The sequence below is a fragment of the Lepidochelys kempii genome, chromosome 4 (genome assembly GCF_965140285.1).
Source record: "Lepidochelys kempii isolate rLepKem1 chromosome 4, rLepKem1.hap1, whole genome shotgun sequence".
Lineage (NCBI taxonomy): Eukaryota > Metazoa > Chordata > Testudines > Cheloniidae > Lepidochelys > Lepidochelys kempii.
Window position 1 is genome coordinate 68738489 of NC_136383.1, and position 23920 is coordinate 68762408.

Here is a 23920-nt window from a genome sequence, read left to right on the forward strand (position 1 = left end):
TTAATCTAACAGAACTATTAACAGCTGATATTTTAACTGACTTTACACCTTGAAACCTTATGAATAGAGGTACTTTAGTCACAAAGTATGGAGAGTAGAGAGCTAGAAAAAAATGTTTTTTTTAAACCTTTAGTAGTCTTTTTTTAAAATATAAAATGCACTAATTTCCCAAAATAAGAATATTTTGACACATTAGTGTCAATTTATGCTGATGAAAGCTGATGACAGCTTCTTTCTAACTAAAGTTCATTTCACAAAACCTTAATATATTACATGAATATTCAAGTAAATTATTTAAAAATATTTTAAAAGCAGAAGAACTGAATTGTACAGTGTTTCATACAGATGGTTAGCTTAGGAATGATGTCATTTCCAGCTATATATATTTATAGATATTTATTTTTAAGACCATCATGACACTACCTGATATTGCAAGAAATCCTTATGGTTAATGTTTATTATTCTTCTATTTGTAATTCTTAAAATTAAATTTTCAGTTGCATTTTAATCAGAAGTTATGCCAATGACTTAATTCATCACCAGCTAGTATATTCCTCTTTCTGTGTGTTGCACAACATTACAATCATACTACTGGCCCCATTTTGTGAGATGCTGAACATCCTCAACTTCCATTGACTTTTATGGGAATTGATGGTGCTTAGTACCTTGCAAGTGAAAGCAATGGAATCATTATAATTAAGCAACGTAAAAAAGACAAGCTCGGCTGGATGCTGTGGGTTCCCCAGCATCAAACCTCTCACAAAACCCGCAAAGAGTAAAAGTAGTGTTCTTCTTGCAGGATGTCTTCTTTACACCTATCACCTGGAGTGATTTAAAAATGTTTTATTACTGACTCAAACACTGGATACTTACTGTGTTGAGAGTGAGTCACTCACTAGTCTTGGTCAGTGGATTTTGGACTACAACAGAATTCTGGTTTACTTAATATCCCCTGCAATGGGCAAATTCCAGAGCAAAATAACCCACAACAGGAAATTGGAATGAAAAATACAAACCATGCACAGTTTACATTACTATGAGATTTCAGTAATACATGCAAGACAATGAAAAAGTCAGAATGTATCAAAGTAGCAACGGTTAAAAATTTAGCGAAGTTTTCACAGTGTCTCTTCACAACTTTTTACTTTAACACAAGTGCATCACTTACCATCACTATTGCTCAAACATTTTAAAACGTCTCCTGGCCATGCAAATCACTTTGAAAAGAAAACAAAGCAAATTAAATTTCTTAGGCATTTTTAGACATTGAATACAACTTGAATTTTACTCAAGTTTTCAACCCTAGGAAATAAGTTGCTGTTATCAAACTAGAAGTTTCAGAGTAGCAGCTGTGTTAGTCTGTATTCGCAAAAAGAAAAGGAGTACTTGTGGCACTTTAGAGACTAACAAATTTATTTGAGCATAAGCTTTCAATTTGTTCTACTGTTGTGCTTTAACATTCTTTTTATCTCAGTTATATCCTGAGAGTACTAAATGCTCAAAGAACTAGCCAAATATGCAAAGTTAAACTTTGTTCAGCTATCCAAATTCTTGAACAAACAGAAGCTACAGGGAATTTCTTATTGGCATCCTCTCAATTTCTTCTTTCCCATCCTTCAGACTATTGAGGTTTATTCAGTTGCACTGTTATGCCTTTGCCTTCCAGAAATGTTACACTGCTTGGGCAGTTATTAAGAAGCAGAATTAGACTCAAGAACAACTGATATATTCTGTCCTAAGGAAAAAAACCACACAATTCCATTTTTTCCCAGTTTGCAATTTCAGTTTGACATCACATCATCACCACAACTCAACATTAACCCATAAAACAAAGACTAATTCCACTGTCATACACAGTGGGGGAAAAAGTCAGGAGGAAAAATGGGAGGCTCTATGTTAGAGATAATCACTCACTCAAAAGGAGAGAATCCAGCTTCCCCTTAGCTAACATTTCATAAATTAATAATTTGTTAAAATCATAAATCACAAGAATTTAGCTATTACACAAAATTCAAGTTTTAAAGAAAGAATAAATTAGTTACAGCCTTGTAAACAATTGTTCATTTGTGTAACATCTTTGAAGGAAAAAGAGTTCCCCTGTATAATAAATGAGACAGTACAAGGCACGCATTACACTTAAGAATCCAATGTGATAAAAATAGCAGATGCCTTCATCATCTTTGTTTGCTTTCAATTGTGCTATAGAACACTGGAGAAATATATATTTTTTTATATTACTGTCATTTGAAAGACTTCCATGACTGCACTCTTTTTGCTAATATATTTGTGCTATTTTATAGTGTAGTGTGATTTGCATCTGTTGAAAAGGATCTTCTCAGATGTTTTCTACAAAGCTGCCAGGGAAAAGGCCAGTTTTTCCATTTCGTTGCAGTGTGCCTTTGAACCAACCATCCTCACGTTTTTTGTGTACAAAAACAATGTCCCCTTCCTTAAGTTCAAGTTCTGCTTCACTCTGAGGGGGATAGGAGACCACGACCCTGTATCTGTACAATAAAAAGGCATTTTAGTTCAGAATTTTTACAGAATGTTGTACTGTTTACAAAAAAGTTCCCATACATGTTATTAGAACGGGAAGCTCCCTGGAACTAGTTACAGAGCTCATAAGAACTGAAAAATAAATGTATCCTGGACAGAAAATAACAGAAGGAATGTTAATATAAGGAATCCAAGTCAAATGTATATAAAATACCTCTTATGGTCTTTCATTAAGATTCCTGTAAAAATATATGATGGTTATGGCACACAATGGGAAAGAAATGTAAACACATTTTTGGATATATATGTGCTGTCTTCTTCCAGCTACAGTGACTTAACAATAATCAGACTTCAAGATTGCACAGCAGTAACTGTACTTCATTTCCCAATTGCATGATTATATGGTGGCATATTTTAAAAGAGTAACTAACAAGACATGTACTTGCTTGCATGTTTATTATTTTTGTCTTTCTAGATTATAAGATCTTCAGAGTAAGAAGCGTGGTACCTTATTTGTTTAGACAGTGCCTAGCATGTTTTGGGGCTACTGTAACACAAATAATAAATAATTACTGTACATAACGTGTAGATCAGCATTTTCCTTTGGCATCTGGACTGTTGAAGAAAAAAAACATTTTCTTTAAATACCATAAGAAAAAGCTCTTTCCAGTTATCTCACTGTAATATAAAATTAATCCTCTTACACTCACAAGTTACATACCAAAATTAAACACAGTTCCTAAAACTCACTTTCTCCCAAATCTGTTTTAAGCACATATAGGTCCATTCAGTCATCTTGGGCTATGTCTATACTACGCATCACTGACAGCGGCATGCAGCATACGTAAGGTGACCATATTTCCTAAAATAAAAACGGGACACCCCCCCAAGTGTCACAATGTAACTGTCCCCCCCCCATGGGGATCCCTGGGTAAGCAGTTTAGCATTGTATGTTGCTAGCGCTTGTATATGTGGTAAAATGTATTGTGGGAAGGGTTGCAGGTGTGAGTGTGGAGTGAAAGGTTCCTTTGCAGGTTACAAGAGGCTGTAGAGGGAGGAAAGGAGAAGGGAATGGGTTAACTTGACGCTCCAGCTAGGTCCCAAGATAAGATGCTGACTCCAGCCCAAGGCCACAGCACACAACTGACTCTCGGCTGCCTGCCAAGAAAGACGGGGGCCTGGATTCCAACCCTGACCAGCCGTGAGAAAGGAGGATTCAGCTGAACAGAACTGCACGAGCTGCGAAAACTAGTGAGACAGTGAAGGCCAGCAAGGAGGAAAACCACAGTGTTGCGTCCCTGAAGCTGGTGTGTTTTGGGAAAGCTCAGGAAGCCACGGAAGGCTGGTTTAGACTGGTACAAAGAGTACAGGTGACAGAGATCCCTAAACGGAATGCCCCCAAAAGACTCCAGGACTTAAAACCCTCCTGAGAGCTGAAGCAAACTGGAGCTCAACAACAGACCCTGGACGGCCTGTGCACAGGACAGAACTCTCGTCCACCCTTCCCCCTATTCTTTTGATGTTACACCCAGGCTTGGCCAGTCTCAGGTAGGGCATGTGAGAGTATGAAAGTGGGTTAGGGCGCAGGCAATAACGCTTTCTTTCTTCCCCTGAGTGACATGGGGAGCCCCAGCACTCACCACTGTTATTTTATTAATAAAACTTAGTCACTTGGTGTGCTCCTTCATCTCTTCCCCTAACGATCCTGTGGCCTCAGCCTGATCACCTGACGCCCCAGGCAGATTGGTAACATAAATCTGTCACATTTTTGGTGGAGAATGGTGCGCGGTGGGGGCAGGAGCTATGGAGCTCACAAACTGGTCTGCCCTTGGTATTTCATGTTTGCTCTGGCCCGGCACGGTTGGTATTTCATGTTGAGGATTTTAGGATTAAAGGTGTGCCCCACCCTCAGTCATAGCATGACTGAGAAATGGAGGGCAGTTCAGCATTCCTCTCTCCACCCCGGTCAGCAGGGGAAGGGTGCAGGTGGGTCTACTACCCCTGGCCGTAGACATGCTGGGCAATAGGAGGGGGGTTTAGAGACCCTCGCTCGAAGAGCAAGGAAAAAACCTCGGTGCATACACCCTCAGTCGTAGCATGACTGAGCATAAGAGGAGAATTTAGGGTTTCTCGCTCTGCCCAAGAAGGGTTTTGGATTTGGTGTATGGGCCCTCGGCGGTAGAGGACCGAGTAATACGGAGGGAGGCTTAGCGTCTCTCCCTCCAGCCCAGGGGGGTGAACATTGTAAATCCCGGTGTTGGCGTGGGCAACGTGAAATTTCAAGTGACTAGAAAAACCTTAAGAGCTGTACTAACGGATTGTAACAAAAGAGTTACAAAGGTAAAAGAGATTCATAAAGAAATATGTTCTGGCAGTATTTTCTATATGAGACCCAACTCTGAAGGATATAGGAGTGTGGGCAAATAGTGGTAGCACCTGTGTACAAAATGTTTAAAAGGAAGCAATCCAAAGATGATACTTTGTTCAACAGATTACTCCTTTTAAACAGATCTTTCTCTGTTAAACCAAACTCGGAAGGATATAGGAGTTTGGGCTGTGTAGTATTTCTTGTGAGTGATATTGTGGTGATTTCACAATTTTGAAAGAAATGTTTAAGGAAAAGGACCAGGAGGGGTAGGAGCTAATTAAGGAGCCCACCCTCCTTGCTAAATTAGTAGTGGAACAAACCTTGTGCCCAAGGAAAGGGACGGCGCAGTGAGAAAAACAGGATCGGGCCCAGACAAGCAGGCAGGCAACAGATAAAAAAATTGGAAAACAGGTTGGAAGCCCTGAGGGCATAGTGAAAGGAGTAAGTGCAAACATGGGGAATTCAGATTCCTGAAACAGTACTTGGAATGGTGAAATCTGAGTTGATGGACATGTCATTTTGGGAGATAAGCAAGTGATTTAAGGAAAGAGAGTGAGAAGTTAACTCTGCAGAGGCTGGAGGGAATTAAGCAATTGAATGTTGTAACAGTGTTAAAAAGGAAAAGTGTTACAGAAAGAAAATTCTTGGTTTCTTTGCAACCACTCTGAAGGTAAAATGGGCCTCTTCCAAAGGAATGTCTGTAAATAATCCAGACAAAAAAATTGTCTAATTGAAATCATTTGACTATGGACAATTTAGTCAAATTTGCTAAAAGAATATAAGGGGGTTCTATTGGAACTTAACTGCCCCAAATGTATAAAGGGATTGTAATCTCCTTCCCCCCCTCCCAGGCTCCATGTCCCATGCTACCCGCGGCTGGGGCTGCCCACCCCCAAGCTCCACGCCACCTGTGGCTGGGGCTGAGCCCTATGCTGCCTGGGGCTGGAGCTCACTCCTGAGCCCTACTGCCACTTTGCATCACCGCCCCCCCACCCAACGTTCCTCTGTGCCCCTCCAGGGGGGCGTGCCCAACTTTCTTGGTAAACTGGGCATTTGTTTGTTTGTTCTTGTCAACTGATAGGTTGGGAAGAGCAAACGGGATGCCCATTTGTGTCAAAAAAGAGTCAGGATGGCCAGGACAGAGCTTAAAAATGGGACTGTCCCGGCCGAAATGGGACGTATGGCCACCCTAAGCATACTTGTAGCTACACGCTGCAGTGAAAGGCAGGGTACATCCATATTGCAGAGTGCAGCTACGTAAGTCAGTGAAAGGCTCTGGCAGAAAGCAGACAGCAGGGGAGGGCTCCCGCAGGGTGTGGGGGCAGGCAACAGGACACTACACTGCTAAAAACAGCAGTGTAGACAAGGAGGTATGGCTTGGGCAAGTAGAGAATCAATCATGTAGGGTATGTTATCAGTTACTTACCCATAACCTTCTTACTATACTTGCCTAAAAAATACCACAGGTTTATGCATTACCTTTCACTTCTGTCAACTTGGGTTCAAATCCTGGCTTATGACACTGTAACCCAGGAACCCTCTTGCTGCCAACTGGCAGAGAGCACAGGGAAGCGTAGAGTTTTACTGGCATCCCCTGGTTTGGATATATGCATAATAATTCACTAAAGGGTGGCATGTGAGGTCTTTACTGAGAGCCAGCAGCCTATTGGTCATGATAATAATTGCAAAATGTACGTAGAGATAATATTTAAGCAGTTGTGTCTATATTGAAAATTATGTTCTTAAGGCAGGTAATCAGATTATCTCCCTGTCTGGCCATTGTGTATTGTGTCCCCCAGTGCATACCCTACTTGCACTCTGAGACAAATGCTGACTAAGAAATTGCAAAATCTACAAGAAAGGAATATACCGGGGGAAAAAACAACCTACAGGGGGCGTCCAGCTTCTGAACAACAACAATGGATTGTTTGTAAATATATACGGTGCAAACAGGAACCCTGGATTAGGGCTGTCAGTTAACTCATGCGATTAACTAAAAAAAAATTAATCGCGATAAAAAATTAATTGCCATTACTCACAGTTTAAATTGCACTATTAAACAATAGAATACCAATTAAAATTTATTAAATATTTTGGATGTTTTTCTACATTATGTATTCTGTGTTGTAACTGAAATCAAAGTGTATATTATTCTTGATTACATATATTTGCATTGTAAAAGATAAACAAAACAAATAGTATTTTTCAATTCACCTCATACAAGTATTGTTGTGCAATCTTTGTGTGGTGAAAGTACAACTTACAAATGTAGATTTTTGTTGTTGTTACATTTACAGGAGATAATACTGCACTCTTCTTATTTACAATATCACCAGAAAGTGAGAACAGGCATTTGCATGGCACTTTTGTAGCCAGCATTGCAAGGTATTTACATGCCAGATACGCTAAACATTCGTATGCCCCTTCATGCTTCGGCCACCATTCCAGAGGACATGCTTCCATTCTGATGATGCTCGTTAAAAAAAAATAACGTGTTAATTAAATTTGTGACCGAACTCCTTGGGGGGAGAATTCTATGTCCCCTGCTCTGTTTTACCCACATTCTGTCATATATTTCCTGTTATAGCAGTCTCGGATGATGACCCAGCACATGTTGTTCATTTTAAGAACACTTTCACTGCAGATTTGACAAAACGCAAAGAAGGTACTAATCTGAGATAGCTACAGTACTTGACCGAAGGTTTAAGAATCTGGAGTGCCTTCCAAAATCTGAGAGTGATGAGGTGTGATGCTTGCTTTCAAAAATATTAAAAGAGCAACACTCCGATGAGGAAACTACAGAACCCAAACCACCAAAAAAGAAAATCAACCTTCTGCTGGTAGCATCTAACTGAGATGATGAAAATGCACATGCATCGATCTGCACTGCTTTGGACTGTTATCGAGCAGAACCCGTCATCAGCATGGATGCATGTCCCCTAGAATGGTGGTTGAAGCATGAAGGGATATAGGAATCTTTAGTGCATCTGGAACGTAATTATCTTGCGATGCTGCTACAATGGTGCCATGAGAATGCCTGTTCTCAATTTCAGGTGACATTGTAAACAAGAAGTGGGCAGCATTATCTCCTGCAAATGTAAACAAACTTGTTTGTCTGAGAGATTGGCTGAACAAGGAGGAGGACTGAGTGGACTTGCAGGCTCTAAAGCTTCACACTGTTTTATTTTTGAATGTAGTTATTTATTGTACATAATTCTACATTTGTAAGTTCAACTTTCATGATAAAGAGATTGCACTACAGTACTTGTATTAGGTGAATTGAAAAATACTATTTATTTTGTTTTTTTACAGTGTAAGTACTTGTAATAAAAAATAAAGTGAGCACTGTACACTTTGTATTCTGTGTTGTAATTGAAACGAATATATTTGAAAATGTAAAAAACATCCAAAAATATTTAAATAAATGGTATTCTATTATTAACAGTATGATTAATCACAATTAATTTTTTTAATCGCTTGACAGCCGTACCCTGGATCTTTCACCAAGAAGGCAAACTGAGAGTGTGACTTGTCCCATGAACAGAAGATCACAGCCAAGCCTGGCTGTAAAATGCTGGAAAGACTTTGGGTGTGCATTGCCCTGTAAGACAAGAAAGTATCTAGTTAAGTAACTCTAGGTTCTAGAATGTGTGTTATGATTCTATTTTACATGTAATCATTTTTTCCAATACATCTACGTGTTATCACTTGAATCTCTATATCTATAACTTTTATTTGTTTTCACCATGAACGTATCTAAGTGTTGTGAGTTAGACTGTGGTGTGAGGTGTAACTGGTATGCTGGGGTGCATTGCTTCTTGGAAGCAGCAAATCTGTAACTACTATAAGGCTTAGTCTACACTAGCAACTTATGTCAGTAGAACTATGTCGCTCAGAACTGTAGAAAATCCACATCCCTGAGCGACACAGTTATACCAACTTAACTCCTGGTGTAGACAGCGTTATGCTGATGGGAGGGCTTCTCCCATTGACATAGCTACCACCTCTTGGGGTCGTGGAATTTCTATGCCAACAGGAGAAGCCCTCCTGTTGGTGTATGTAGCGTTTACAGCTCTTTAAGTGTAGACAAGCCATGAGTGTCAACAGGGGCTGAACACTCTGGGGTGTCAAGACACTCAGAGGGCTCAGGGGTTGGAATGTTCCTAGTACTAATCTGTATAGAGACAGGGGGGCCTGTGTAGGCCTAGAGGGGTGGGCTTGTTGTCGTCTGTGGCCAGTGACACTAGGGAGCTGACCCTCACCAGGCAATCAAGGACACCTCATGCTAAGGGCAGGTGGTCGTGAGGTATTTCACAACCCTGGGTACTCTTAGGAAGCGTCACAGACATAACAAGAGAACATTTGTTTATGGACACATTTCAAATTAAATATTTAATTGCCTATGAAATACTTGTTATCTTTTAAGACTTCTTTATGTCCAACTACACTGTGTCAGCTGGTTCACCCCATCAGTTCATTGTCAATTCCTTGAAAAAATTAATTACATTTGTCAAGCATGATCACCCCTTTGGAAAAGTATGTCTAATTTAAAGTGTTTGAACCTTTCCAAGTGTTACCCTAATGCCTGTCCCTGTTCAGTAACTCTAAAATCTTTCCCAGTCTGAAAGCCAGAGTTACAGGTGTGGAAGTGGAAAAAGGGATAAAGGGATTTGGACGCAGACATCTTAGTTTTCTTAGGAAAAGAGCAAGAGTCAGGCTACTCTATCTCTAATAAAGCAAGACTTTAAGGCAGGGCCTGGGCAAGTGGGAAAAACTGTAAGAGATGCTGCTTTGACCTTGTGTTAGATAAGAAAGGAACACAGACTGTAGCAGGAACTGCTGAGAAAAGTAAGATATCAGGAAGGAACATGTATATTCAAGACGTGGCTGTTGATCATTATTGTATGCAACAAAAGGTATGAATGCTTGCCCTAATTATTTATCTGGCGAAGATCTGCCTAAAGATGGGGGACCCCCACTCCGACAGCAGTCTTCCCTTGCAATTGCTCGTAATAAAAGTGTCTCTGACTTGTTGCTGACAAATGCAGAGTGAGGACTTGCCTTCTTCCACACAGGTCTATGGTACCCTAGGTCTCCATTGATCCCTTTTTAAATTATGGCTGTTATATTAGTTTGCGTTCAGCCTGTGAGTATCTCTTCTGATGTGAATGAAGGGTCTGATGTGTTTTAGTTTGTTCTCTACTATCATTAGAATTTTGGAATATGAGCAATCTGGTCCTGGGACCTGACTTAATTTGCTCTTTAAACACTGTCCCCTGCTTCCCTTCCCAACCCATTTCTTTGTTAAATTTCCCTAAGCGGGTCGGGGAAAAAAAAAGGAAAGGAAATGTATCTGTTTCTGGAATGTCGTCTTCATTCTCTTAATTAGGCAATAATGAAAAATCTTTTAAACTTCCCAGAAATATGCAACCTGCAACACATTTCCCCTCAAAGTCCTTAAAAGGGCTTGTTCCATTTCACAGTCTTTATGGCACTTTGTATTTGTGAAATATTTTTGTGTCTTCAGTTTTTTCTATCCTCTTTTCATCTGCAATATTGACATTCCTGATCTTTTCTAAATCTCTAAGGCCAGCATCAAGAAAAATAGATATATTTCTTGTATCTTTTCTCTCTACCGCCCAATTTATTGCTATGTTTCATTAGCCATAAAACACGAGTCTACGTCCAAGATAACTGTACCAGATTTTTTGGCAATATTATCTGTACTCCTCTGTTTTCTGAATCAGTAATCTTATATCCAAATAGATAAAGGTCCCACCCTCTCACATGCAGGAAAACAGAAGGACAAAGATGATATTGCTATTAGAAGTTAACGTCATGCAAATTTATTAAGCTTTATTTTCAATTCCCACCAACTGAGGCCAAAATCTTGGTTCTGCTAATTATTTGACACCCCTTCATGGCTCACCCCTGCAGCACTGTCTCGAATAACTTTCTCCCAATCAGTCCTCAAATGGGGTTCTTGACTCCCTCTATGGATATCAATTCCCCTCAGGAGCTGACTAATTCCTCAACTGTTTTCTAAATTGTCAGACCTGCTCTTACATCCCCAGTGAAAACTGTTGCCAGCTAAGGTCACTTTGTATGTTCAGGAAGTTGATGTCACACCAGTCATTTTGCAGTACACTGATGCCAGCCATGACTGAAGAGGTCGAAGTCTGAGTGGCATGCTGCACTATGTTGGTACAAGCTGCCATGTATCCCAGAAGCTTCAGGCAGCTTCTTGCTATGGTGGTGGGAAACTGTCTGAGGCCTTGAATTAAACCTCACTTAACAGGCATGCCCTGGCCTGGGTCAAGTCCAATACTGCCCCTATAGACTCTATCCTCTGGATAGGGGGACAGAGTGGACTTTGCTTTGTTTAAAAGGAGACCCAGGTTGACGAAGGTGGCCGAGAGGCCGAACGGGAGGACTGTGAATTGGTAGTGGGTGTTGTTCACCATGAACCTGAGGTACTTCCTGAGGGGCTGAGTGATCACAATATGAAAGTATGCGTCCTACAAGTTGCGGGCGGCATACCAGTCTGCTGGATCCAATGAGGGAATGATGGAAGCCAGAGAGACCATGTGGAAGTCGAGTCTCTTAAAAAAACTTGTTGAGTTCCTGCAGGTCCAGGATGGGCCAGAAGCCGCCTTTGGCTTTCGGTATTAGGAAATACTGGGATTAAAAACCATCCCCCCTGTGCTCCTGAGGAACCTCCTCCACTGCCTCTAGAGAGAGGAGCGACTGCACCTCCTGCAAAAGGAGTTGCTAGTGAGAAGAATCCCTGAGAAGGGAAGGGGGAGAGGGATGGAAGGGCGGGAGGACACAGAATTGGATGGAGTATCCCCTCTCTACCCCGCGGAGCACCCATCAGTCTGAGGTAATAAGGAACCATGCACGGTAGAAAGGGGATAGTTGGGATGAGAAGGTAAGGTGGGGTGGATCCATTTCCAGTTGTGGTACACCGTCCTCAACTATGCCTTCAAAAGGCTGGCTTAGGTCCCAAAGATGGCTTCGGTTGTCCCGAGATCTGGCCAGAAGGTTGGCGTGGCTTTCTCCTGCCGCTTCTGTTCCACCTTCTGGAGCCATCTTGGCAGTTCTGCTGACCGAATCTCTGAGTGGGTTGCGGACGGAAGTGTTTCCGCTGAGTGGAAGGTGTGTAGAGTCCCAAGGACCTGAGGGTGGCTCTAGAGTTCTACAGGCTGTTTAGCTTTTTATCTGTCTTTTCCGAAAACAGTCTCACCTTTGTAAGGCAGTCATGTATGGTCTGTTTTACCTCAAAGGGGAGACCTGAGACCTGGAGCCACGATCCCCTTCTCATGGCTACACGCCTGGCCATGACTCTAGTGGAAGCGTCTGCCCCATCAAGCGCTGCTTGCAGAGATGCCCTGGAGATAAATCTCCCCTCCTCAACCAAAGCAGAGAGTTCATCCTAGGAATCTGAGGGAAGTAACTCCGTAAACTTAGCCATTGCTGAGCAGGTGTGGTAGGTGTACCTGCTGACAATGGCCTGTTGGTTGGAAAGAGACTACTCACCTTGTGCAGTAACTGAGGTTCTTAGAGATGTGTCCCCATGTGGGTGCTCTACTTTAGGTGTTTGTGTGCCCCTGCACTTGTAGTCGGAGACTTTTAGTAGCAGTGCCCGGTTGGGTCACACATGCGTGGTCCTTGCCTCGCACTGGTGCAGGCAGTTAACCGACACTGTGCGACCAACCCCCACTCAGTTCCTTCTCTATTGTAGAAACTAATAAGGAAAAAAATGGTTACTTACTTTCTTGTAACTGTTGTTTTTTGAGATGTGTTGTTCACGTCCATTCCGCATTAGGTGTGCGCGCGCTGCGTGCACGAGCGTTGGAAACTTTTTCCCTTAGTGGCTCCTGTCGGGCTGGCGGGCCCCCCCGAGTGGTGCCACTGCGCCCCGCATATATACCCCCGGTGGCCCGACCCCCTCTAGTTCCTTCTTGCCGGCAACTCCGACAGAGGGGTGAGAGTGGGGGGTGGAATGGACGTGAACAACACATCTCGAAGAAAACCAGTTATGAGAAAGTAAGTAACTGTTTTTTCTTCTTTGAGTGCTTGTTCATGTCCATTGCACATTAGGTGAATTACAAGCTTACTTCTGGAGGAGGGTAGGAGTCATGGAACAACTGCTCAGAGGACCGCTCTGCCAACTGCTGCGTCCTCTCTGGCCTGCTGCCTGACCGCATAGTGGGTCGTGAAGGTGTGCACCGAGGACCAGGTAGCTGCTCTGCAGATCTCCTGGATCGGGACCTGTACCAGGAACGCCATGAAAGTCGCCTGCACCCTGGTCGAGTGGGCTGTGACCGCTGGGGCCAGAACACCTGCAAGCTCATAGCACGCCCGGATGCAGCTTGTAATCCAAGACGAAATCTGCTGCGCTGACACTGGGAGGCCTTTTAACCTCTCGGCCATAGCCACAAACAGCTGTGCGGATTTGCGAAAGGGCCTGGGGCGCTCCAAATAGAATGACAGCGCTCGATGTGCACCCAGGGTGTGCAAGATGCGGTGACTTGGGTCCGTATGGGGTTTCGGGAAGAACACCGACCGACAAATGTCCTGGCCCAGATGGAATTGGGACACCACCTTAGGGAGGAACTTGGGGTGCGGCCGGAGCTGCACCTTGTCCTTGTGAAATACTGTGTATGGTGGCTCAGAGGTGAGGGCCCTCAGCTCGGACACCCTTCTGGCCTAGGTAATGGCAACCAGAAATGCCACCTTCCAGGAAAGGTGGAGGAGAGAACAGGTAGCGAGGGGCTCGAAAGGGGGTCCCATGAGTTTAGAAAGGACCAGGTTAAGGTTCCATGGAGGGACTGGAGGGCGGGAGTATGGGAACACCCTCTCCAACCCTTTAAGGAACCACCCCACCATTGGGTGGGAAAACACCGAGCCCCCCGAGAACCCCAGATGGAAGGTGGAGATGGCCGCCAGGTGCACTCTGAGTGAGGACGGGGCTAGCCCTTGCTGCTTGAGGTGCAGGAAGTACTCCAGAATGGCCTGCACTGGGGTCTGCCCGGCCGCACCTGTCAGGGTTCACACCAACACGAGAACCTTTTCCACTTGGCCATATAGGCCGCACTGGTAGAGGGCTTTCTACTGCCAAGCAGAATCTGCTGTACAGGCAGGAAGCACTGGCTCTCCAGGGTGATTAGCCACAGAGCCTCCACGCTGTCAGGTGCAGTGACTGCAGGTCGGGGTGGAGAAGCTGCCTACCGTCTTGTGTAATGAGGTCCTGGTGTAGGGGCAGGACTACTGGGGCATCCACCGACAGCTCTAGGAGTGATGTGTACCAGTGTTGGCGGGCTCAGGGTAGGGCGATGAGGATCACCACTGCCCTGTCCCTGCGCACCTTGAGCAGGACCTTGTGCACCAAGGGGAGCTTGGGGAAGGCATACATCAAGCCCCCTCTCCACAGGATCACAAACACGTCCGCGACAGAGCCCGGGCTGCGGCCCTGGAATGAGCAGAACCGCGGGCACTGGGCGTTGGCCCTGGTGGCAAACAGATCTACCCGGGGAAACCCCCACCTGTGGAAGAGCAAAAGCACAACGTCCGTCCTGAGTGTCCACTCGTGCATGCGGTACGACCTGCTGCGGGAGTCCGCCAGCTCGTTCCGCATCCCCGGGAGATAGGACGCCTCGAGGTGAATCTCATAGGCTATGCAAAGATCCCAGAGGATAGCCAGTATATTTTGTACCTCCTCTGAACCATGCTCTGAGATGGAGTTTCTGTGGATGCAGGACACGGTCTGAGTCCTGGGACAGCAGGTGAGACAGAAGTGGGAGTACGATTCATGGATGCATGGTCATGCTGAGGGGGTAAGGATACCATGGTTTGGTGAGACCATGATAGTAGAATTACTGTGGCCCACCCAGCTTGATCTTGTGGATGACTCGGTTCAAGAGAAGAATAGGAGGGAAGGCATAGAGAAAGGGAACATTCCACTAGAGGAGGAATGCATCGCCTAACGACTGCACACTGAGACCTGCACTGGAACAAAAATGAGGGTGTTTGGTATTTTGTACAGTTAATAAAAGGACTACTGTGGGGAACCCCCAGTGTTGAAATACATGCAGGAGTACTGTGTTGTCGAGCTCCTTTCGCAGTCCTGAGAAATTTGTCTGATGAGGCTACCTGCTGTGGTGGTGTGGATACTGTGTCTAATGCACCATCATCAGGGTTTTATGGCTTGCAGGCAGAGGTACTGTGAGTGTGCTCCCCCTTGTCTGTATATATAATACACACAAGCTAAGGCTTCAAATAGCCTTGTCTTTGATGAGTGGCAGGAATTGGAAGCAAGCGTTGAGGACAGCTTGAAGTTCCAATAGGTTTATATGTTGAAGGGATTCTGCAGGGGACCAGTGGTCCTATATAGAATGTGGGTGCAGATGTGCTCCACATCCCAGGAATAAGGCATTTGTTGTCTGAATGAAGGGTGCCCCCGTGCATACATTGGTCGGTTTTGCCCACCAGAGAAGGGAGTCCTTTATTTTTCCTGATATCGTGGGGTGCTTGTTAATGCTGTGCCTGTGAGGAACAAAGTTGATACGTAGCCTTCCTTGTAGGCAATGGATGTTTAATCTGGTGTGTCTGACGCAAATGTCGTGGCTGCCATGTGGTCAAGGAGTTGGGGGTAAATCCTGGCAGATACCTGTGGGCTATTTCATGCAGTGGGTATGAGGCTGGTGAGAGTGAGAGAACGTTGTCTCGGTAGCGAGGCTATAGCCTCGATCGAGTTGAGGTGGGCCCCAATGAAGTCCAGCTCTTGCACTGTTGTTAGAGTGGGCTGGTCGGTATTTATTAGGAAGCCCAGACATGTGAAGAGGGTTACCACCTCTTTGGTGCCCTGCAGTGATGTCTGCTGGGTTGACGCTTTTAGCAGGCAGTCGCTTATAGCATGTAGTGTGACCATCATGAATCGTTGTGTTTCTGATTAACTTGTTGAATTATCGGAGGTCGAGCATTGGTCTCCATCCACCGGAGTTCTGGTTAGGGGAAGTTGATGGTTGGCATGCAGCAACTTGAGAAGTAGATTGTTGTCCCCTCAGGGCCTGTGTCTGCGATCGTATGAGTCAAATCCTGTGAGTCAAAAAGTGCAAGCTGGTCTCCATACTGGAAGAGAAGATTGAAGGTCTGGAGCAACAGATAACGACCCTGCGTTGCATACGAGAAACGGAGGATTTTCTGGACAAAAGTCAGGATATGCTTCTACGGGCACAAAGCTCTAAAGATTTAGAGCAGGTTGCACAGCGGAGCCAAGAGGCCAGTGAAGAAGCTTGGCAACATGTGACCTCCAGAAGAAGGGGGAATGTCCGGGTTCCAGCAACGCGGACACAGGTAACTAACCGCTTTCATGTTCTCTCCACAGGTACCGTTGCGGAGAGTGGACCAGATGATATGTCTGGGGGGAGAAAACAGAAGGAAACTCCGCTGGTTGGAAGGCATGAGATGCGCTGTCCTGAGATGGGGGGTTCCACGACCACCACTCCCAAGAGAAGGAGGCGGGTGGTGGTGGTCGGGGACTCTCTACTCCGGGGGACTGAGTCATCTATCTGCCGCCCTGACCGGGAAAACTGAGAAGTCTGCTGCTTGCCGGGGGCTAAGATTCACGATGTGACAGAGAGACTGTCGAGACTCATCAAGCCCTCGGATCGCTACCCCTTCCTGCTTCTCCACGTGGGCACCAATGATACTGCCAAGAATGACCTTGAGCGGATCACTGCGGACTATGTGGCTCTGGGAAGAAGGATAAAGGAGTCTGAGGCGCAGGTGGTGTTCTCGTCCATCCTCCCCATGGAAGGAAAAGGCCTGGGTAGGGACCGTCGAATAATGGAAGTCAACGAATGGCTACGCAGGTGGTGTCGGAGAGAAGGCTTTGGATTCTTTGACCATGGGATGGTGTTCCATGAAGGAGGAGTGCTGGGCAGAGACGGGCTCCACCTTACAAAGAGAGGGAAGAGCATCTTTGCGAGCAGGCTGGCTAACCTAGTGAGGAGGGCTTTAAACTAGGTTCACCGGGGGAAGGAGACCAAAGCCCAGAGGTAAGTGGGAAAGCGGGATACCGGGAGGAAGCACAGGTAGGAATGTCTGTGAGGGTAGGGCTCCTGCCTCATACTGAGAATGAGGGGCGATCAGCAGGTTATCTCAAGTGCTTATATACGAATGCACAAAGCCTTGGAAACAAGCAGGGAGAACTGGAGGTCCTGGTGATGTCAAGGAATTATGACGTGATTGGAATAACAGAGACTTGGTGGGATAACTCACATGACTCAAGTACTGTCATGGATGGTTATAAACTGTTCAGGAAGGACAGGCAGGGCAGAAAAGGTGGGGGAGTAGCACTGTATGTAAGGGAGCAGTATGACTGCTCAGAGCTCCGGTACGATACTGCAGAAAAACCTGAGTGTCTCTGGATTAAGTTTAGAAGTGTGAGCAACAAGAGTGATGTAGTGGTGGGAGTCTGCTATAGACCACCGGACCAGGGGGATGAGGTGGATGAGGCTTTCTTCCGGCAGCTCGCGCAAGCTACTAGATCGCATGCCCTGGTTCTCATGGGTGACTTTAATTTTCCTGATATCTGCTGGGAGAGCAGTACAGCGGTGCATAGACAATCCAGGAAGTTTTTGGAAAGCGTAGGGGACAATTTCCTGGTGCAAGTGCTAGAGGAGCCAACTAGGGGGGGAGCTTTTCTTGACCTGCTGCTCACAAACCAGGAAGAATTAGTAGGGGAAGCAAAAGTGGATGGGAATCTGGGAGGCAGTGACCATGAGTTGGTTGAGTTCAGGATCCTGACACAGGGAAGAAAGGTAAGCAGCAGGATACGGACCCTGGACTTCAGGAAAGCAGACTTCGACTCCCTCAGGGAATGGATGGGTAGGATCCTGGGGGACTAACATGAAGGGGAAAGGAGTCCAGGAGAGCTGGCTGTATTTCAAGGAATCCCTGTTGAGGTTACAGGGACAGACCATCCCGATGTGTCGAAAGAATAGTAAGTATGGCAGGCAACCAGCTTGGCTCAACGGTGAAATCCTAGCAGATCTTAAGCATAAAAAAGAAGCTTACAAGGAGTGGAAGGTTGGACATATGACCAGGGAAGAGTATAAAAATATTGCTCGGGCATGTAGGAGAGAAATTAGGAGGGCCAAATCGCACCTGGAGCTGCAGCTAGCGAGAGATGTTAAGAGTAACAAGAAGGGTTTCTTCAGGTATGTTGGCAACAAGAAGAAAGCCAAGGAAAGTGTGGGCCCCTTAATGAATGAGGGAGGCAACCTAGTGACGGAGGATGTGGAAAAAGCTAATGTACTCAATGCTTTTTTTGCCTCTGTCTTCACAAACAAGGTCAGCTCCCAGACTGCTGTGCTGGGCATCACAACATAGGGAATAGATGGCCAGCCCTCTGTGGAGAAAGAGGTGGTTAGGGACTATTTAGAAAAACTGGACGTGCACAAGTCCATGGGGCCGGATGAGTTGCATCCGAGAGTGCTAAAGGAACTGGCGGCTGTGATTGCAGAGCCATTGGCCATTATCTTTGAAAACTCGTGGCGAACGGGGGAAGTCCCGGATGACTGGGAAAAGGCTAATGTAGTGCCAATCTTTAAAAAAGGGAAGAAGGAGGATCCTGGGAACTACAGGCCAGTAAGCCTCACTTCAGTCCCCGGAAAAATCATGGAGCAGGTCCTCAAAGAATCAATCCTGAAGCACTTACATGAGAGGAAAAGTGATCAGGAACAGTCAGCATGGATTCACCAAGGGAAGGTCATGCCTGACTAATCTAATCGCCTTCTATGATGAGATTACTGGTTCTGTGGATGAAGGGAAAGCAGTGGATGTATTGTATCTTGACTTTAGCAAAGCTTTTGACACAGTCTCCCACAGTATCCTTGTCAGCAAGTTAAGGAAGTATGGGCTGGATGAATGCACTATAAAGGTGGGTAGAAAGTTGGCTAGATTGTCGGGCTCAACGGGTAGTGATCAATGGCTCCATGTCTAGTTGGCAGCCGGTGTCAAGTGGAGTGCCCCAAGGGTCGGTCCTGGGGCCGGTTTTGTTCAATATCTTCATAAATGATCTGGAGGATGGTGTGGATTGCACTCTCAGCAAATTTGCGGATGATACTAAACTGGGAGGAGTGGTAGATATGCTGGAGGGCAGGGATAGGATACAGAAGGACCTAGACAAATTGGAGGATTGGGCCAAAAGAAATCTGATGAGGTTCAATAAGGATAAGTGCAGGGTCCTGCACTTAGGATGGAAGAACCCAATGCACAGCTACAGACTAGGGACCGAATGTCTAGGCAGCAGTTCTGCGGAAAAGGACCTAGGGGTGACAGTGGACGAGAGGCTGGATATGAGCCAGCAGTGTGCCCTTGTTGCCAAGAAGGCCAATGGCATTTTGGGATGTATAAGTAGGGGCATAGCGAGCAGATCGAGGGACCCACACTACAAGAAGGATGTGGATAAATTGGAGAGAGTCCAGCGAAGGGCAACAAGAATGATTAGGGGTCTGGAACACATGAGTTATGAGGAGAGACTGAGGGAACTGGGATTGTTTAGTCTGCAGAAGAGAAGAATGAGGGGGGATTTGATAGCTGCTTTCAACTACCTGAGAGGTAGTTCCAGAGAGGATGGTTCTAGACTATTCTCAGTGGTGGAAGAGGACAGGACAAGGAGTAATGGTCTCGAGTTGCAGTGGGGGAGATTTAGGTTGGATATTAGGAAAAACTTTTTCACTAGGAGGGTGGTGAAACACTGGAATGCGTTGCCTAGGGAGGTGGTGGAATCTCCTTCCTTAGAAGTTTTTAAGGTCAGGCTTGACAGAGCCCTGGCTGGGATGATTTAATTGGGGATGGGTCCTGCTTTTGAGCAGGGGGTTGGACTAGATGACCTCCTGAGGTCCCTTCCAACCCTGATATTCTATGATTCTATGATTCTAAATCACCACTATTGTTGTGAATACATTGGCTGGTGCTATCATTGGGATGTAAAGTAATTCCTCTGTTTCCTCTTCAGTTTGGGGTTTTAGGTTCCCAAGGATTGGAGAGTCGCTCATGCATCCGTCAGCGCGTGGAGTGAGTCATCTGTCTTTTTGGTGAATAATTTGGGCTGAAAAGTTTTCCATCATGAATTGCATCTCGTCGGGGAAGCCAGAGAGATAGAGCCATGAGGCCCTTCTCATTACAACCACCATCGACACAGATGTTGCAGCCCTGTCCTCAGGATCAAGTGCTGCGAATTGTTCTCCCTTGTCCTTGGCAATAAAATTAATCAATTTGGACATTTTTGTGTAGTTTGTATAGTTGTATTTTGTTAGTAATGTTGCATAGTTGGCTATGTGGAGGTGAAGGGTAGCCAAGGAGTAAGCCTTATTGCCAAAACTGATCAAGTCTTTTCCCAGTCCTTATCATGAGTTGTGTTTCAGGGCTGTTGTTGCATGGCCCATCGCTGGACTGCATCTATCACTAAGAAATTAGGCACTGGATGCAAAGTCCACGCCCTTTGTTGGTACACACCTCTTGTCAGACCTCCCGTTGGCTGGAGGGGCAGCCGCAGGGGTCCACAGAATGACCCTTACAGGGTCCATCAGTGCCTCATTCATGTGAAGGGCAATTTTTTTTTAAACGAAGTGGATTTATGCAAAAAGTCCACTAGCCCATGCTGTGTCATGGGGACCTCCTCAAGGGAGAGGTCCAGAGAGGACCACCCTCTCAAATAAGCCATGGAACAGTTTGAAATCATCCCCTATATTAGGGGGAGCAGTCATAAAGGTGTCCTCTGTGGATAATGATGGCGAGTGGGTAGGTGATGTCCCCTGCAGGGGTGGAGGTTCTTCCTCCTCTTCCCCTGGTACCACTGAGGGTGCAGATACAGAAGCTGTGGCGGGCAGTCCTCCCCTTGTGTGAGGCATATGACCCACGGAGTCCAGTCTGCCCATTGGAGTGGGAGCCACATCGGGGGTCCCCATACCACTGTAGTTACCTGGGGACAGCATAATATGCCCCAGGAGAGACTCCTGGGTTGACTAACTCCTGATGGATAGGAGCCAATGTGGGAATAGCTCCCTGTTCTTCCTTATCTTCCTCCGTCAAATAAGGAGCGAGACAGTGAGTGATGCTGGGAATGCAGGGAGACTTGGTGCCGAGGGTATCATTCTTGTAATGGTACCGCGAATAGGGGGATCGGGGCAGAGCTGAATACCAGAACCCTCTGTCTGAGGAACTGCTAATGTGCTGGTTTGATTGGTCCCTGGGGCTGCCTCCTTGTCAGTGCCAGGGCCGCGGAGGAGAAGGTGGTGCTGCTGGCTGCGCCTCTGTGCGTGTTGGGTGCGCCTTTGAAGAAGCCGCCTTTTGTAGTGGCACCACGCCACCGTTTGTAGATCGCAGTGTGGAGGCACAGGGTTTTGGTTTCCCCTTAGTGCCTGTGTTGGAGCCAGCTCTTGTAGAGTCTCTGGCTCTAGCAGTGCCAGGGGTGCTGGGATTTTCCACTACTTTGACTCCCGGTGCTGACAGCACAGCCGGTGCCGGTATTGGATGCCTGCCCGCGGAATGAACATACATTGCGGTGCAGAGGCACAGGGTTTTGATTTCCCCTCAGTACCTGCATCGGAGCCTGCTCCTGTAGAATCTCTGGCTCTAGCGGTGCCGTCGGTGCCACGGTTTTCCACCACCTCAGCTCCCGGTGCTGACAGCACAGCCGGTGCCGGTATTGGATGCCTGCCCACGGAGTGGCTGTAGATTGTGGCGTGGAGTCACGGGCTCCAACCTCCCTTCGGTGCCTGCGCCAGAGCTGTTCCCCAAAGTCTGTCTGCAGCAGTGCCGGAGCTTTCAGCCACCCGAGCCCCCGGCGCTGACAGCACAGCTGGTGCTATTATTATCCGTGGGACAGCTGTGTTTTTTTTTGTTTGTTTTTCGTTTATTCCTGCAGTGGGGACCCAGGTGCTTCCTCGAGTGATGCCCGGCGGGGCACTCCGATGTGGGGTTGGAGAAAGTACTCCTGTCCGAAGCTGTGACTGGCGAAGTGGTGGGCGAGGGGGGTCCCAAGCCTCATGCCCCGATGCAGGTCTGAGAGACCTCTCCACTCCCTGCCTTTCTGTGAGCCTGAGGCAATGCAGCACTTGGTTAGTGCCTGCATTGAAGGCACTAACACACAGGCAGCAAACACACTGACCGCGGCTGTCAGGGGCAGGCACTCCGAGCCTGGAGGCAAGGCACTGAGAGCCCGGTAAACTGGGCATTCCCGTTGCGGGGGGGCTTTCGCCCTCAAAAAGGCTGTTTTTCTGAAGTTCCTGGCTGTGAGGGTTTTTTTTTTTTTTTTTTTTTTTTAAAACGAAGGAGAAAAGAAAGGGGAAACAAACTAAGTAGCGGCTAACAAGGAAACTAAGTAATTGACTGTAACTAATTAACTACAGAGTAGCAACCTGCTGCTGATTTCTCAGACTCCATAGCCAAGAGAGGCAGAGAAGGAACTGAGTGGGTGTTGGTTGCACAGCACCAGTTAACTGCCTGCAGCCGCACGAGGCAGGGACCACGCATGTGCGACCCAAACTAGCACTGCTACTAGAAGTCTCCAACTGCGATCGCAGAAATGCACGAACACCTAAAGTGGAGCACCCACAGGGATAGCGCTTGAAGAAGAATGTGGAGTTGCAGTCCCCCCGGGGCGTATACCTTCCACCCAAATAGGTCCAGTGTTTTTGCTTCCCTATTCTTGGGGGAGGGGCCCTGGAAACGCTGCCTCTCTTGCTGGTTAGCAGAGTCCACCAACAGAGAGTCAGGTTGTGGGTGAGTGTATAGATGTTTGTAACCCTCGGAGTGCACAAAGTACCACTGTTCATTGTGCTTGGCAGCAGGCGGCAGAGAGGCGGAGGTCTGCCACAGGGTCTTGGTCATGTCTGTGACAGTTTTGATTAGTGGTAAGGCGATACCGGAAGGGCCTGAAGTGGCCACAATGTCCACCATAGGGTCTGCATCATCTACAGCTTCCTTCGCCTTAACACCCAGATCTGTGCGACCCAGCGCAGCAACTGCTGCAACACACTCGAGTCTTCCAGAGCTCGGACAATGGCAGTGCCTGCAAGCACCTCATCTGGGGAAGATAATGAGGAGGAGGCCACCAAAGGAGGTGGTTGCTCCCTTCCATCCCCGCCAGAGATATCACTTGAGATGGTGGGAACAGTGGTGGGATGGTCCGGTCTTGGTGCCGTGAAAGGTGCAGACACGGGCGTCAATGCCGGCCCCCATACCAGTGCCGGCGGCACTGTCTAATGGTGTGTCTGCACCGTGGTGGTAATCGACGTCAGTGCAGGCAGTGTCAATGATGGTGCCGGTGCCGTAGTTAGTTCCAAGGTGCGGCTGGCACCATAACCTGAGCCGCTGACACCTCCGGAGTGGACGACGTTATCAAAGACGGCGCCACAGTTGATGCAGTGGTTGCTGGCATTGACGCTGGAGGTAACTGCTCAGCTGCTGAACGTGGTGGGACAAAGGTTGCAGATGCGACTGAAGCAGCACTCGAGCGAGATCCTTGGCTCAGGATCCTTGGGCAGGAGTCCTTACTGGAAAACCTGGGAGGTGGGTGGGCATAAGCCCGCCCACTTCTAAAGGCCCCTCCCCCAGCCTAGCGGGAGGGACCACTGGACCAAGGAACCAAACGAATATGGGGGGGGACAACTAATGAAAAACAGGGATTGGAGTGATGGTCACAGGTTCAAAACAGGGGGCGGGTGCTGCCCCCTGAGTCTCGGAGCCGTGGCCTGACTGTGGTGCCACTGATGGCTGGTCTCTGGATCTAGGCAAAGGGGATCGGCCCCTTTTGATCCCCTTCTTCTTCTGCACTGGTGATTGGGACTGGTTCTGAAGGCTGGAGCGTCCCCAAGACACTCCATGACAGTGCCTAAAGTCCTTGGCTGCATCTTTCTTTGGTGCCTGGTCTCTCGAAGAGGGCACCGGCACCCTCAGCACCGAAGATGATGTGCTGGTGGTGGGATCCCTGGCACTGGGGTCTGACTGCAGTAAAAGAGCTGCCTCCAGGAGGAGGATTTT

General features: G+C 46.8%; 1 protein-coding gene across 2 annotated transcripts in view; it reads right to left on the reverse strand.

Moving 5' to 3' along the window:
• Window positions 1-316: 316 nt before the first annotated feature.
• Window positions 317-23920, reverse strand: part of SH3RF1 (SH3 domain containing ring finger 1) — a 160878-nt gene continuing 137274 nt past the window's right edge. Inside the window, exon 12 of one of the 2 annotated variants that reach the window (XM_073341607.2) lies at window positions 317-2504. In XM_073341607.2, the coding sequence (XP_073197708.1) occupies window positions 2336-2504 (169 nt within the window). In that variant the 3' untranslated portion in view covers window positions 317-2335. Of the gene's footprint in view, window positions 2505-2539; window positions 3112-23920 lie in introns of those variants that run through there. The other variant, XM_073341608.2, reaches the window with a different exon arrangement.